The sequence below is a fragment of the Grus americana genome, chromosome 6 (genome assembly GCF_028858705.1).
Source record: "Grus americana isolate bGruAme1 chromosome 6, bGruAme1.mat, whole genome shotgun sequence".
Lineage (NCBI taxonomy): Eukaryota > Metazoa > Chordata > Aves > Gruiformes > Gruidae > Grus > Grus americana.
The window spans coordinates 27,757,481-27,774,690 of NC_072857.1; the positions used below are offsets into that span (position 1 = coordinate 27,757,481).

Below are 17,210 nucleotides of genomic sequence, written 5' to 3' on the forward strand. Positions count from 1 at the left end.
ACCCATTCCTATTGTTTACTAGGTAATCAGCTAATAACATGAGAAGTACATTCCCAAAGAGGGGGATGGCTCGTTCCATTCAGAACTACAGCCTGCAAACCTTCCTAATCTACAAAACCCAATAGCTTCTCACTGACAACTAGGTCATCATGATGCATTGGCTACCATCAGCAATCCTGTGCCAGATGTGCCCTGCATCCATTGGAAGGACAACAGCAGGATTTACTAAGTTGCATTGGGATTTCTTAGCTGTTGGAATATCTCCTAGTACTGTAAGCAAAAGCATAACATTGATGAAAGAACAAGTAGCAGGATCCTTGCTATATGCCATAAAAACTGCAAACAAAACCACAGATGGGCTCTCAGGGGTATCAGGTCTATTTTTTCACCATCCCTTATGGTGGAATGGTAGAACAGTGGAAGGCAATAGCTTCTTTTACAAGCTATTAGATCCATCAGAAAACTCAGTGAATAGCCTCTACCTCCCTTGTTAGCAAGTCCTCTATGTTTCCAGCCAGCCACTCAGCAATGAAACTCAATGCCTAGAAGTGTAAAAGGATCATTTAGCTTGAAACCGATAACCCAACCTGAAGGTGCAGGTTTAAGCTCTTCTGTGTTGTTTGTTTTTCTTTTAATTTCTGTCAGCTGAGCAGCATTGTTTCTAAGCAACAGAAGAAAGCTGTAGTCCTGCGTGAAGCCATAGCCTAATTTCCCTGGCGCACAAACTGAGTGACAGAGGCAAGAGAAGAACAGCAACATCAAGAGGGAATTCCTCCTCATAGATACCTGAAGTCAAAGAGGCTCCAAACCCAGATCCTGAGGCCTATTCTAAGAGTTGACACAGGTAGTGCATGATTTCTTGTGTACATGTATGAGAGAGGATAGGGGGACAATATCCAGTAACACAGAGAGCTTACTAGGTAATGACATTACTTTGTGTATTATGGTGCAGAGGAGTGAAGCATGCGCTTTGATTTTACAATTAATTGGTGGGCCAGGTGCTGGCTGCTGTCTTTGCTGTGTCCTGTCAGGCCAGCTGTTACCTCATCTCTTCCCAGTTCATCCCCTCTTTGTACCACAGAGATCTGATTAATATATATACAGTGGGGAGAGCAAGCCATGTGCTAAGACACTCAGAAGTGGCAGCAGATCAGTAGATTGCATTATATGAGAGAATATACATCACTGTCATGGGGACGCAAGCAACCTGCAAGCTGACACTCAAGAGTGATGCTCATCCTAAATGGGCTCATTCTGCCCATTTCCCATTACCAAACTCCTTACCCTTCACTTTCAGTACTGTGTGTGTTGTCTTCTCTTTCTTGACTAGATTTTTCTCAGCTTCTATTGCAATCCCACCTGTGAAATGGTTTTGGTCAGATTTTTGTAGGGCATCTCAAAGTGTCCCATACTCTTTATCTGTGATTCAGATTTGCTCAGTGACAGAGGTACTTGGTAGATGCACTCTTCTCTCTCCTAGATCCCATTGATCTTATGTTACAGTGACAGCTACAGTATGGAAAGAAAACACCTGAAGAAAGAGATTGAAAAACTCCTGTAAGTAGTAACTACCCACAACTGCCTTCACTGCATTTGAGATGGACTTGTTTTCATTGCAAAGGGTTGTACGACCTAGCTGGATGACAACTGTAAAACTTTAGTCTGTTCTTGCTGGAAAGTATGAACAGACTTTGAGATGCTCTTCATTCTTACATGCAGTCTGAGGCCTGACTGCATATGTGACAGTAAAGATGTCACAGCCCAGAACTTGCTCTATGTCAGTGGGAGTGACCAGGGAGGTACAGAGTTCCTCCCTTGCAATGTAGCCAGTACAGCTCTGTCAGTAAGGGGTCTCCTAGTTCATGCAGCAGCATCTCATGCAGGAGTGCCCAGCTGACAGCTTCTAGGGGTTGTAAGCAGTGTCTGCTCTATTCCATAGAAGTCCTGTGCCCATCTTCCCTAGGACTGCTTGTATGGATCAGTAGTACTTAGTCTGACAAAGAATTGCAGAACCAGGCCTCCCCTGAACAATAACAAGCACCAGTGAAGCATTTTGTTCAGTCTCTTGGCTGTAGAGTGAAATCCTTCTGCGAGTCCCTAGACTTTAAATACTTTATTCATATTTGTATTTCTTCCTGTATTTTGGAGCCTTTGGGGAAGACAGCAGTCTGGTTTGAAGGAAGCTGAGATTAGCAGTGATGCAGAAAACTAACAGCTTTCCTACTGAGGTGTCTGTGAGAAACCCTGCATCAGATTCCTAGCCCTGAATCATGGCAAATAAAGCTAGTGCAAGACTGGGGCTAGGGAGTCATCTATTACATTTCTTATGCACTGGATTGCTTAGAACCAGTTGTAATTTGGAGTTACTTTCTTGCTTTAAGGGGAGATTATGTTGGCATCAGGCTACGAGAAAATGAATTTGATCCAAGAGGACAAAGGCAGCCCACCTTTCTAGATGACACGGTAATCAAACTTCTTACTTCCTATCCTCTTTAACTGCAGGGCTACTGAGAACTCTGAAGGATGGCTGTTTGGTACAGCTAAATAACCTGTTTCTACAATGATCAATAAAAGCCCGTTACTGAAATGAGTGTCTAAAGAGATTGACTGTGACTAACATCCAGGTGTAATATATCCAAGATAATTTAAGATTTTGCTGATTTTTCAGCAAGACAAAGGTCATCCACAGAGGACATTTGATAAAGTTCAAGTCAACTAACCAAAGCAAATTATTCACACACTAAAACTGTGTATAACAAAACATCTTTCATCTAAGCTGAGGAAGTCTTCCTGGGTGTATTTAAAACCCCTCAAACTTCAGCAAATGTCTTACAACTGGTAGGGTACCCAGTGTAGTTGAGACAATACTGGGCTCCAGCTCACATTTCCCTGCATTTCTCTGGTCTTTGTCATTCCCGAGTCAATCAATTACAGTAAAATAAAACACAAGTTTTTTCTGTCTTTCCAGGTCCACTACAACTTAGCCTTCAGTGTTGCTTTGCTGTGGCTAAGTGACTTGGGTGCTCAGACTACACTGACAAGAGAGAAAATGTAAGTATTGTAAAGCTAAAGCCCTGCTGTTGCAGTGGGTTACACCAGTGTGAAAATGGAGCAAAAGCAGCAGTGAGTTGAGCCTAGGACTATGTTTTGCATTTATAACACCAGGCTAATAATCTTCTTGTTCAAAACACCATACAGGAATTTTGCAGCTCGCAACAGATACATGTATCCCAATCGAATTGAGAGAGAAGCTATGATATTATCTTCATATGCCGGAATATTAATGGTAAGAGGGCAAGAAAGAGCAATATCTTTTTCTATATGGTACCTGTCTAGAAACACTCCCTGTACCCTGGATGTTTTTGTTCATTGAAAGCACAGTATACAGACAGTGCAAATATTACAAATCTGTCTCATTTTTATCAGGTAGCCATTAAGTTTTGCTCAGCCTTAGAAAACAAAATAGGCAGTTTCAGTAGGTGGCCCTATCTATGTATATAAGTTAATTATTTTGTATCACCCAATGTAAAATGGTGAGCAAGTTTCAGGACCAGATCTCAATAGATTTGTACTAGCAGCATGAAACAATACTAGAAGTTCACATGAAAACAGTTTCAGAGATCAAAGGAAGGGGATATGAGCTGGATTTCATACATTCACTTTAAAGAATACCACTTCTGAGAGCTGAACCTCTCTTTACCTGTCTTCACAGAACAGCATTCCTATTGAAGAGATCTTTGAGATTTACAGCATGAGGCCCCCAGCAACACACTGGCAGAGCTCTGCAAATGTGAGTGATTTGTTGGTTATTCAGCATCTCTGATGGAGGTCTGAGTGAAGATCTCTCTTACCTGTAGTGCCCTGGTCCAGCATGTAGTGCATTAGGGTGGCATTCTGGGAATGCAATCCACAGATATGGCTCTTCTCACACAGACTAAACACTGTTGAACTATTCCCTTCTCACATCTGCCATGAATGGCTTAGAGCCTTGTGGGTGGCCTTTCAGCATCATAATGAGGTGTAAAGCCTCCATGTGCAGTTGCAGTTATCCATGGGGTACTTCATCCCTGCTGCTAGTCTTGAGGGTATTTGTCTGTCAAAGCTGCAGAGTACAGCATATTTCTTAATTGCTTGCAGATCATATTGTGGGAGGGATCTAGTATTATAGCTACTGTTTATTCCAGCTCTCCCATACTAAAGAGACTTCATTGTATGGAAAGCAATCACTACTGTTAGACCAGCAGTTAGCAGTTGGGGATATGTGGATGATAGCTGGCAACATCCTATGATAAACTCTCCTGTATCTCCTTGTTACAGCAGAATATAAGCACTCAGGTAGTATTCAAGACCACAAGAAAAGTGCTTACTATATTTAACCTCTAGAGTTTGACCTCTTGATGCTTCCCTCATTACACCACCCACTGGAGTCAAAAACATCTAGCAGCGTAAGGGCTACTTATAAAATCCCTGCTCCATCTTTTTAGTCTAAAAAGTCACCCATTGCATGCTAGAATATTTGAATGATGTGCTCCTGGGTTTAGAGGTTTATGAAGGCTTTTTATTGGCATGCCTCTTTGGCTTAAATGCCTGGTTGACCACAGACTTAATAGTTCCTTTCTGGCCTGCACACTGGTGTGGGACTTTGCCAACCCAAGCAAACAAAATGCTAGTGCAGAGAAAGCAGACACATAAAAGCTCTTTGTCTTCAGTAGCTGACTTTCAGGGATATGATTTTGTTCTTCAAAGGGCAGAAGCATCTTGTTTGGCTCTGTTGTGCTGTCCCTCTGTTGGGCCTCTGCTGAAAATTATCCCCAGGCTACCAAAAAAAGAAAATGTCTATTTGGTCCATGCAAAACTGGATACAACAGACAAATGTAACTGAGCAACCAGATGGATACAAAAAACAAGCCTTTAGTAGACAAAAAGGAGTCATTCCAGCTTTACTGATCAGATCTCATCTTGGCCCTACAGAGATTCTACCATTTAAAACTCTTCAATCCTATCCTGCCCTGACACTAATACCTACACTTACCCCCAGTCTTAAAAGTTGTATCCCATTCCCAAACATACTTAAAAGGCTTTCAGCATCACATACCTTATAGAATCTACCCCAAACCTTTTGACATCATCTGCCCTTTAGATCTGAGAGAGTCCACCAACAGAGGTACCAGTGACTTCTAGCTTTGGCCATAACAATGGTAAGCTATTGGCCCCCTTCTACTGCCTAGACTAGTGTGCTACGAGCAATAAAGTGGAAGGAATCTCCTGCTGCATAAAGGCATCATGCATTTGGATCCTATAATATCTGTGCCTTTTAAAAAATGTTACATTTTAAACTCAAGTCATTTGCCCCTTTTGCTTTTGTCCCATTAGTAATAGCAAACTAGCTCCAGCCTTCTCTTTGAAGATAGCAAAAAGCTGAACTATTCACCTCCTCCTCTACCTTACAGTGCACCAGGGAGAGACAAGAAAAGATCAGTCCAACTACTCACAGCCACACTAAGATGTAACCCAGTTCCTGGGCCTTGGGCATAGTGCTTTACAGAGGGGCATTCCCACCAGTGTGCTGTAATTACCACTAATGTGGAGTGGGAAAGGAAGCTATGCAGGTCTGAGGAGATATAGGCTGCTTGCCTGTGTTCAGAGCAAGTGTCTCTAGCAGTATATCTTCAGCCACAAAAGTGTAATTGCCCTTTATGAAGAAAATAGGGGAGGTATTAATTCATGACTCAAGTCACAGGAAAGCATTCTGTATGGCCCAGCTATTTAACAAAAGAACATTTGTGCTGGGATATGTAGATTTTATTTTCGGTAACATAGACTTTATTGATGTTTCACAAGCAACCATTAAAAGTTGCTGTGGAATTGTAATCAAACTATAATGATGATTCACATGTAATTCACAGTGTTTCTGGCACACTTTACCTCAGTCATGCTTAGCCATAACATTAATCACAGCCTGCCAACGGGTGTCCAGAAAGGTCTAGAGCTACACTCCAGCTCAGTTACATGCATCAGAACAGCTTTGACTGTAACCTCTTAGTTGATTTTTCCCATGTCAAGAACTAGAAATGCCACTAGATGCCTGTAGGGGCATTTCACAACAGGTTAGTTGTCCCTCTGTACCTGGGATAAATGGGTGGATCAGCTCGCTCTCCTTTTGCTGTGAACATTACACTGTATGTTTTTACTGTCATGCTCCTTATGGGCAGGAATCCTTTTCCAAAAATACCCTGTGTTGGAAATTCCTAGAGAAATCTCCATTTTGAGTGCACACCATACACTGCAGAGGAGTGATGTTTTCATGGAAGTTTTCCAGTTATGCATGCTGTTTCCCATGGTGTGTTTTTTTGTGAGGTTTTCTGGGGGGACAGGGGTATAGTGGGTTTTTTAAGCTTTGGTTTATATTCCAGTGTTATGCAAGCAAAGACAAAGAAAGAACAGAAACAGTCTTTCTGTTCATCTTGTTTTATGGTGCACTTGCCTAGATCCTGTCCCTAGTGGACTCAGGGATACTTCCTGGTCATGAGGTAGCAAAGCTGTAAGATTTTCTGAAGAGGAAGATAAGCAGTGTTATCGGTATCTCCAGTTTCTATTTCAGCCAACAACATTGCTTAATTTTAATCATGGGCTTAAGATCATTCCCACTGTATGAGAAAGGAACAGAAATGCTTTGCTGAATTTGGAAACTAAGGGTACTTTCTTTTGTAAAGCCCTAATTAGTTTAAGAGGTTAAATCTACTGGTTTTGTTAACAGTAACTCTTGGAGCACAGCTTACGCCTCCTTAAGGAGTCCTAGACTCAAAGACCTGGAATCCAGCCCACCTCAAAATTCAGTTTCTGTGGATCTGCCCTCCCACCGCAACCCATTTCCCAGCACAGTAAAATGGTGGAGATTCCTTTTATCCTGCATCACTTTTGAAGCCTTGACTTAGATCTCCTTGAAAATCAAGCACTAGCTTTACCAAGATCTATAGACACTTAGGGAGCGCTCACATCCTAGTGGGATTTAGGATCCAGAAGAGTTCTAATTCATGAGAAGGGACATCCTAGCCTGAGATGGACATAATGGTTGCTATCCCGACTGCCTGCTGCTTCTCAGAGCGTCCTACCCCATTGTCCAGACATTACAGGAGCTGCTGCATGAACAGCTGAGCAGCCACAAGCTGCCTGCCAGGATGTTGTAGATCACAATCCTCAGGCTGCACCAGTACACACAGGCCTATAAAATGCAGCAGTTCAGCTACTGTGTGAACAACTGAAATGTCTGGGCAGCAGGGATGGGCACTGCAAGAAGCTGGGTAGGCCAAACAGCCAGGGCAAAAACTGCCAGCAAAGCTATGCTCATTTATCCATCAGGACCTCTGAAGCAGTTATCTTTCTGCTGACCACAAAAGAGTATGCCCATTTGTCTTAGCACATAGTTTCTGCAGACATACTAATCTATGAATTTTTGTCCTTCCAGGACCACTGGATTCAACCTTTCAAGCTCTCCCTGCATCCATTTGCCATGCTGACTGCCCCTGAAGCTGCAGAGTATGCCTGGAAGCATAGTAAGCACGTTTCACCCCAACTCCCACAAGGCCAAGGCAGGGGGACAAGGGGCAGCTGTACCTGGCACAGCAGAGCCACCAAGTTGCAGCCTGCTGAGCTCCAACAGTTGCACATGGAAAGAATAGAGTAAACCTTGGTGTCTGCCTATTCTCTTGCAGGGTGGGGAACAGGTGTTTTCTCATTGTAGCCTAGAAATAGTGTGTCACTCAGGCTCCTGAAGTTCATGACAATTGCAAAAGGAGTATTTTCCTCAAGTTGAGGTAAACAATAAGGTTACACATTTCTAGTAGAATCAGCCTTCATGTCTGACAGTCACTTGTTTGTTCTTAAATTTGGACTAATACTAGGACTTTTCCAAAGGTTAGTTATGCTACTGGGCAGTGAAAGAGCCACCTCCCTCCCTTCCCTCCTGCTTCTCCAAGTGCCACAAAAATGAGAGCAACTTCAAGAGCATTAGAGAATTTGAAGCTGGGACCTCTTACCTCCAGCCTTGTATTGCAACTGATCCCATGCAGTAGGTCTGTAAACCAGCCTGGTGGCACTCTGTAAGCCCAAGGTGATACAAGGCTCTTTCTCCCTCCCAAGGCACCAAGTACCAGACAGCAACAGCATATCAAAAGACCGACTCTTGTTCAGCAAGGAGCACTAAAAAAGACAGCAAGCAACTGATCAGAGGAAAACAACAGGTTTACAAAGTAGGTCTGAAGAATGTCACAACCCAGTAAAACTGTTTTTGCAACACTAACACTGAATGTCACAGCTAGAACAGCACCTCAGATCACCCAGAGCCCACAAAGCCTTTCTTGTTTGCCTTTCTCGGTACTCTAGCATGAGATGTTTCACAGTAGCACTAATTTATAATATAATGTCAATCCTAAATTGGACTTTCACAACAACTGTATCATACCTTGGCAGGAGGTGTCACTCATGAGCTGGGAAGTCAACTCCAGTAATATTCAACATACACATGGAAGGCACTCTTCTGGCTAATATCCTTGCAAAATACATTCACTACTATCACTTTTAGGTTAAAAAAAACAGTTGAAGACTAAGTTGAAGACCTGACTCCATGAAGAACCCAGTAATGTCAGTTTAGACTCACATGTACATGAATTAGGCTCTGCCATTCTATTTGTTCATGATTTGCTAAACCCTATTGTTTGCTGTAGCTCCACTGAGCTGGAGAGCCAAGAAAACATTCCAGCAGCAGGGCCAGATTTGACCAAGTAGAGGAAAGGGGCTCCCCCACAGCCCTGAGTTCAATGTGCATCACATGTCACACAGCAGGAGGGAAGCTGATCTGCCATGCAGTCCCCATCCCTCCTGATGGATTCAGCCCTCCATGCTGTGCTTGTGCTTATTAACATTTGCATCCTGCAGGGAGCTACAGAAGCAAAACAAGGAATATCTCTGGAGAAGCCTGGAACAGATTCAAAGGCAAGGAATGCAAAGGAAGCAAAGACATAACAGAGACCCAGACTTCATGTGCCTCACTTAGCCATATGTGAGCTAACTGACATCATCTACCTTAGCTTTGGTAATACATTTACAACTTGTGTTTTGGGGGTTTTTTTGTTTGTTTTTAAATCTTAGCAGTCATTCCTTCCTTCCCACCCCTCATATCTTGTATCAAAGACTGACATTCCCTCCTCTACCCTTAGCCACCTCTCTCCTGCTTGCCTGCCAGTGTGTTGGGAGCTTACAGTTTCCCAGGGCATCCCTACTGCTTCTCAACCCACCATGCTATTTTTACAGAGCCAGAGAGAGGATGCAACACTTCAAATGCAGGGAATACGCACTTCATCTTGTCCACAGTGCTGTACAACTCCCACACATGATCCAGAGTGGGGCAGGAATGAGCTTCCCTGCATGTGACATGAGGGTTGTGCCTCTCAGGATGATCTCATTTTCTTCAGCTCTTCCCTTTAACAATCCTGCTTTCTTATTTCCTTAAAGGACTCTGCTAAAGAAAAAGCCTGTCCCTGCAGTGCCAGTGTAGCACTGAAGCCTGTCTTCCATTCCCTATTTGTTGGTCTCTAGTGGTTTGCCTCTTACATCCAGGCAGTGCTGCCGAAGAACACTGCCCATTTCCTAGATGTGCTGTCAACCCTCAACTTTGTACTAAATCTACCTTGGGATAAGAGTTGGGTGCACGTGGTTCTTCCTCTGGCTGGAAGCCTGGGCACAGCATGGGGTGTTTCTATAGGACCTTTTTCTACTTAATTCCATTGAAGTTTCAGGGCTCAGTGGGGTAGTAGAAGTGTTCACTGCTGAGAGGTGTGTTTAACTGCAGGTTATAGAGACTTCATTACCCAGAGCTCTTTACATATGAAAATGATAGAAATGAAGATTCCCAGCTACTTCTAGCCATGGGATAGACATCCATCCAAAGTATGGTCATATGTTGTAGCAGCTCTATTAATCCATGCCTTGGAGATGGTCCTGTACTCTAATGCAAAATGTCTGCTATAGGAAAAAACCAATAAATGTTTGTGAAGCAAAACCATTTTTCTTCTGCCCACTGATTCTCAGCCCCTAGGCCTATTTATGGAGATGCCATAAGGCAGCACTACACAAGAAAGCCTGGGAATGGTTAAACTTAATCAGGGATTCAAAGGGCCTTTTAGAAGTCCTCATGGACTTAAAGCTTGCTTTCAACTCACCAGGTTCACAGGTTTTTTTTAACCTAACTTATCACAAGTTTCCTGTTAAAATCAGTCTAAAAAACAGTTGCAGTAAACACATGTCCTTCCAGTTCTGAGCTGTTCATGGGGAAAGACCTAACCACAGTTTGGTACATTCAGAAATTACAGATTGACTAGTGAGTCTTTTTGTTGATATTGATGGGGCTTCTCAGCTATACCATGCATGCCCCCCACTTGCCTTTCAAGCCATGTGAGCCAAAACTCAAGGCCTAAGGAGTCCGATGAGAAGGCTAGAGGGGACCTAAGATCAACAGCAACATCACCCTCCCTTACACAGAAACTCTTTAGCCATAAATTTCTGCAGCATCAGCTGTTTTGGCCTGGTTAGTTCACTCTGCAGGGAGCAGGATTGCTGGAACACACCATCCAATCCCATTTAGCAGTTCCTACCTCTCCTCCATGGCCTGTGTTCACTGCTGGGACAGGCCTGCCCTGTCACATTCAGCACAAGCTCATTCCTGGAGCTCAAAGCATCCATCAGCTTCTAAACAGAGGCTTCTCCTAAACAAATTCAGTAGAGCAGTAGGCAGCCAGGACATGAGCAAATTTCATTCCAACTCAAACAGCATCAGTCTGACCTCTTGAAAACCAAAGCAGAGAGATATTATACTTTGAAATGGGGTCATTACAAGAGGGGAGAAGGGGATATTGCTGCTGAGCACGTGAGTAGGAGAACAATGGCAAGGAGGCAGTTAAGATTAAGCAGCTAGAGAGAGAGATTAACATCTCATGACCGATTTGTGTTCACTGACCTGCAATAAACCAATAAGACTTCAACAAATAAGTGATTAGCCATGTTATTCCTGTGCTGTCTTTGCTATTAGAGTACTGCCATGGTCTTCACTGTTCATTGGCTAATACTTCCCGGTTTTTATAGATAAGGCTGGTAGAGTTAAGAGCAGTAAGCAACAGAAATCTTGCTATGCTGATAAGCATAAAAAGTGTTTCATTTTCAGAGTGCAAGTACCTCCCCCTTTGCTACTCCCTCCCCTGTTGGCTGGGTGGCATTTGATTGTCTGCACACAAAAAAATCAAGCCCAGCAGATCAGGTGGTTTGCTGTTCACATATCCACATTTTCAGACAGCCAAAATCAGGGAACAGAAAGGTGCTTGTAGATGTGTGACATTAAAGCACTGTGACAACTTTGCACTCCCTTTCTGTATTAAGTATTTCTTACACACTCACACTGCCTGTTGCCAGTTCCACTGAGTCCAGGTCAACAACCCAGCCAGCAGACAAAAATCAAGCCCTGAACGGTGTACTTACAGTAATAGCAACAATACATCAACTCAAGTGCAACAGTCAGGCAAACATCACAAGGAAATCCAACAGGATGGAGGCAGGTGGTCTGAGGTAACCCAGAAAGCTCAGAAAAATAAGGCAGAATATACAATAGAGGACAGGAGGATATCATCTAACCTGTTTGGAATTGGTCAGTGCACATTAGCCCCTGTCACTTAATAAGGATACAATTAAAAACAACATCAGTGAAGTGGTTCGTGATAGAAGGATGTGAAGGTTTCATATTTCCCCTATCCATTTCCCCAGAAGACACTCTTGTCTTTTTCTTTTCTTGCTACAGCACTGAAAGCCCTTTTCTTTGGCTTGAAACCTTGTAAGCAAAGCTGCTCTCCACTAAGTCTCCAAACTTTGCCTTGCTCTCCCTCCTTACAGCCACAAACACTCATTTGTTCCACTGGAGGTGGAGACTGCAGTTGCAAATAGAGATCTTTTAAATAAATTAAATCTACAAAGGTGTTCATCTGCATGCCAAGTTAACTGATGAATCATGTTGACAAGGTCTTTACATGCTTGAATGAGTTTCCCCAAATACATAAGATTATAAATCTGGTTTTGGAGTGCAGTAGTTTCTTTTGATCTGAAGCCTCACCTACTGGTGATATAAGATATTTGTATAACCAGCTTTGCATATTCCATGAAGCAGTTTGTTTTTAAAAGTCTAAGACTTAAGTGCAAGAAAATCACAATCAGAATAGAACAAGTCAAGTTTTGTTCCAGCCCTGCACCAAACAAGAAAAAAAATTACAGTGGAAGAGTTCTGAAACAGAGGAATACAGTTTTTTGTAACCTACTAGCTGTGTTCTAGTGTTAAAGCACTCTGCTGTAGCATTAAACAGCAATCCTTCTTGGTTCCAAATAGAGAGCAACTTGAGTTTAATGCAGCTTGCTCCCTTTGAATTTTTAAAGCAGACTTCCAAAAGGAAAAAATTGAACCAGGTGACCCAAACCGATTTGCAATGTTAGCCAGTAATTCAGACACACTGATAAACATCTAATAAGAACCATTTGATTTTAATCTTTTTAGTCTTCAGGGATGCAGCAGTTAACCACACAAAAGAAAGGGACTGAAACTTTTAATCACTATTTCCTCCTAACACATCTGTGTTAAAATCTGTACACAATAGAAGGGATTAGTAGGCAAAAGCTACCACCACCACATGAGATGGAGACTTCTCCTGTTTCCAGGATAAAGCAGGCAACAAAGTATTGAAATTGAAGGAAAGTTCATCTGCTCTCATAAAAGAAAAGATTACCATGGGACAAACGTAGGCAAGAGGTAATCAACACAGAGTAGGGAAGGAGAGGAAGAGACCTACACCAGAAACTGCTCAAGTCTGCTGAGCTTGATAGCTTTCAGGCAAAGAAGGTTTTTTACAGAACCTTTCTTGTACACACATCCCCCATTGGGGCAGGTGCACCACATGAAACAGTGGATACTATCTGAAAGTGTAGTCCATTCCACAGTTACACAATAATTCACTCACACATAGCATCAGCAAATGCAGCCCAAAACCCAGAAAAATAAGTCTCACATGGTAAATGCAATATATGCCATAATTACAATAAAGACAAAACATGACAGCTCCCCACAGCTTAGAATGAGCTCTCTTGTGTTACTTTTTGCAGATGCAGCATTACAACTATGGTATATAAAAGCAACCACAGTGTTTGCTCACAGGTCTCAGCTTTCACCTCAGAAAAATGCCAAAAATGGGAAAGGTAAGCAGAAGCCCCAGTATGCCAGGATCCCGCTCTGACACACACACTGGAATGGACCATGAGTCTTTGCAAATGTTTATATTGCATATCATTTTTTATGAAGAGCTTCTGGGGCCACTACTATCGAAGTAACAGTGACCATCTTGACCTGCAGTCCTATGTGAAACAATGCAATTCCATCTGGGTGGAGAAAGGCAGCTGAATGATTTATGAAAGCTCCAATTACTCAGGACACCAGTAGTTTTTAAAAAGGTGAGACTATCCTGATTCCCAGAACTGGTTCAGTCTGCAACTCCATCAGGTCTTGTCATGTAATCCTACAAGTTTAAGGCCAGGTTGGATGAGACTTTGGGCAACCTGGTCTAGTGGAGGGTGTCCCTGTCCATGGCAGGGAGTTGGAACTAGATGATCTTAACATCCCTTCCAACACAAACCAGTCTATGAAATGAGTTCTGCTTGGCAGTGTATCACAGTAAGAAATTGGGTATAGTTTATCCTTTAAGAATATAGTTATACAGTCTCTTCAAGTAACTCAAGAGACAGGCAAAGCTCAGTAAGGCAATGCAGAGTTTCACTGGAGATGAAGAAAATCATCTTTTTAATATTAATGCTATTTCCAGGGCCTGCTCATAACTTGGAGATGCTAAAAGAAAGCCAAGTGACTATTTCTAGATAGAGAATGTTTTTACATTGCCCAGGGAATGGCTAGCAGGGCCAGCTGATACAGAGTTCTGCTGTGGGCTGATGTACACAACTTGCTCATGACCATACTATGTTATGATTCTATGACACAATGTTCTGGTTTCAGCTGAGAGAATTGTTAAATCAGAGTTGCAATGGGTACAGCTTTCCTAACACAAGAGCTGTGTTGGTTAAAATCGGACAAAGAAGTAATACTTGCTAAAGTACTTCTGTGGTTAGTAAGATATACTGTGTAGCATAAGCCATAGCAGCAGGAACACTCCACATGCCCATGCTTCACATAGTTCAGTTTGCCACACAGCAATTGCCTGCGCACTCATATATAACAGGAGCATATGGAATAACATGGTAAATGTCTCTGAGCATAATTCTGAAAAGGCCACCTTATTCATGCCTGGTCACAAGTAAGCACCACAGATCATCTCAAAGTCACATGAACACATTTTCTCCTGTTGTCACAATATAGAGTCCTTATAAATTCCATTTCTTCAAATCATAAAGCATCCTCCATTTACTTCCTACCACACATGTGATCATACCCATTTACTGACACTCCTGAGCTACTCCATATGGGTAAGAATTAAGCCTCCTCTATTAGCTTCAGAAGAGCAAATCTCTTCACAATTACAGAACAATTTCTCTGCACATAGTAACTGGGAAAGTTGCCTTTTTCTGTATGTCTGTCTTGTTCAGTAATGTCAGAATCAGATTTCTGTCTTTCCTACATTTTTGCTGTTTGCCACTGCAGAATTCTTTTTCCCACAAGAGTCAGTTCTAAGAAGAGGAGCTCCAAGTCCAAACATTGGAGCTCACTGATGATTGTCCATCAGTCCATATCCCTGAGATCCACTCCCTCAATGTTTTAAGATGGCTCTTGGATCTTGTATGGAATGCCCAACTTTGGGAGCTGACAGTATTACTGAAACCAGGGTAATACAGAAGATTCCTTGACTGGGGTGCGGTAAATGCAGTAAAGTTCTCTTTGCAGAGGATGGCTGACTTGCACTGAATTATTGCTCCCATGCTAAATAAACAGTGAATGCATTCCAAAATCCTTGTTCAAATGAACGTTCCTTTAGTACTACAAACAAATTAAAGTTGTGCAGTCCAGAGGGAAATCCAATTTCTCTCACATTTTAGGGGGGAGAATACTTTAAAAATATTCACAATTATCCAGCTGTTCCACAATACATAATTTAAATAACTGTTAAAGGTCCAACTGCATATTGCTAACCCTGGTAAGTATAGAGCTCCTAGGTCATTACTCCATAGCTATTAATGGGAAGGTCTCATTCCTTCATCTGAGTTTTCCCCAGTTTCACAAGTTTTGATCTAGGAATAGATTCTAGCTCTAAACTTACCAGAGTTAACAATATGCAGTTGGACCTTTAACAGTTATTTAAATTATCATGTCCTGTGGAACAGAAAAGTCAGTCCCATTAATAATTATATCCAGTGACGTACTGACTCAGGAGGAAAAGGACAGAAAGATGCAGGGGGACTCAGAACAAGGTGAACACTATTTGGCATCAAATTCTTCATGCAAACAAGCTGCTCCATGCTACCACCAGTCCAGCAAAGCTTTCCAGACTTATCCCAGCTGATCCCTCCAGAAAGAATTTTTCCAGATCCTTAAATCACACTCCCTTTATACAGCATGTTTTAGTGAACCTGTACTTCATGAACTAGATGTTTAGCTGGTGTCAATCACCCTCCTCTACTAACTTGAGAACTGCACTATCTGCTGCAGCAGGAGATTGAGTCAAATCCCTCAATTGCCAGGCTATTCTACATGCAAAAGGAAATCAATAAGCATACTAGTGTGGGTTAGAAATAGGACAACATCTTGTGCTGGAAAAAGTCTGTTGCAGCTTTAATTCTCCTTCAAGTACTTATGCATATGCCTACTAATCATCACTGAATCCTGTGCCAGCAGGCACTCTGTGCAATAATGAATGAGAGCCATAATAAAATATAACAAAACACACTTAAGGGATCTCACGACTTAGCATAGCTCTTCTCATTTAGGTAGCGGAGTCTAGATTTTTTCTTCCAGGCGTAGTTAGGCAAATGTACTACTGCTCTTCAGCAAGGTGCTGGAGACTTTTGGAAAGAGAAACCAGTACAGAGAGCACAGAACTATTAGGACACTCTGCAACATTATCTAGTACATGTTTAATTTTAAATAATTTCACCTGGGGTCTAAATGGTACACTTTGATTTTGTTTTGCCTAGTAATCATTCTAATAATGGAGTCCTTCAATAAAACCAAGCAACTTCTACAGCAGTTAGGTAGGCTACTTAAAACTCAGATCTCTACTTGCTAATGTCAGAGACCTCATTTAGCCATTATTTCACACTCACATGACCCATCAGTAATAGCCTGCTAGTGATCCTCACCAGCCTTTCCCTGACAACACTGAAGAGGAAAATAGAACTGTTCTTTACCCTTCTCATCCTCTCTTTTGTACACAGGACACTATCTCTGCCTTCCTGTCTGTCCTTTACTGCACAAAGTAGGCTGTTCAGCTGCTGCAAATGTCCGCTGTACATAGGGACATCATCCTTCAGCCAGAGAAGTGGAGCATGAACAATTCCGCTCTCAAGTCAGAGGTGTGAAAAAGCATGTTTCCTCTTGTTCACAAATGCCTAATATTGTACATTTATAGGAACTGCACAGTGTAAGTAATACATGTGTTAGCATGCTAACCCAAGTGTGCAAAATAACACAGCAGTTCAAGCACAGTATCTACTTGCCTGCTTAGAACAGGGAACCAAAATGTTTCATTTGCCTTCAGCAAGAATAAAGAAAAGACAGACCAGATCCCCAGACAGCAATTAACATATGCCTACTACTCCAAAGTATCTAGTTCAGTTAGTGCAATTGAGAAACACGGCTACATGGTGATGTTAGGTTATACGCTGGCATTCCTTTGGTCAAAGGCAAGAATGAACAGAAATATACTAGTCAGTGATCAGAGCAATAGTTAGGATGTCTGGATTGTTGACTCTGCTGTGTCCTAGAGTTTGGGGATGGCTAAACCTCTCAAAATGTCTCTACCTGAGACAGGAATGGTGCCAAGTCCTAGTTTTTAAGGAGCACAGAGAGGTTTTACTTGCTTTTGTTTGCAAATGCTCAGAAAAATCTCAAGCAAACATTAAAAACAGGAGTGCTAGAGGGAAAGAAGCACTGGGAATTCAGAGAGCATCCAAGTTTTTGCTAACAA

General features: G+C 42.2%; 1 protein-coding gene across 1 annotated transcript; it reads left to right on the plus strand.

Annotated features, from left to right (window-relative positions):
* The first annotated feature begins 733 nt into the window (after window positions 1–733).
* Window positions 734–10,031, plus strand: C6H2orf80 (chromosome 6 C2orf80 homolog). The gene is made up of 10 exons (XM_054830447.1): window positions 734–844; window positions 1,481–1,557; window positions 2,382–2,463; window positions 2,969–3,051; window positions 3,199–3,286; window positions 3,713–3,790; window positions 7,466–7,553; window positions 8,140–8,249; window positions 8,470–8,536; window positions 8,934–10,031. Exons 2-10 carry the CDS (start codon window positions 1,517–1,519, stop codon window positions 9,050–9,052), a joined length of 756 nt encoding a protein of 251 aa, XP_054686422.1. The 5' UTR covers window positions 734–844; window positions 1,481–1,516; the 3' UTR covers window positions 9,053–10,031.
* The last annotated feature ends 7,179 nt before the right edge of the window (window positions 10,032–17,210 follow it).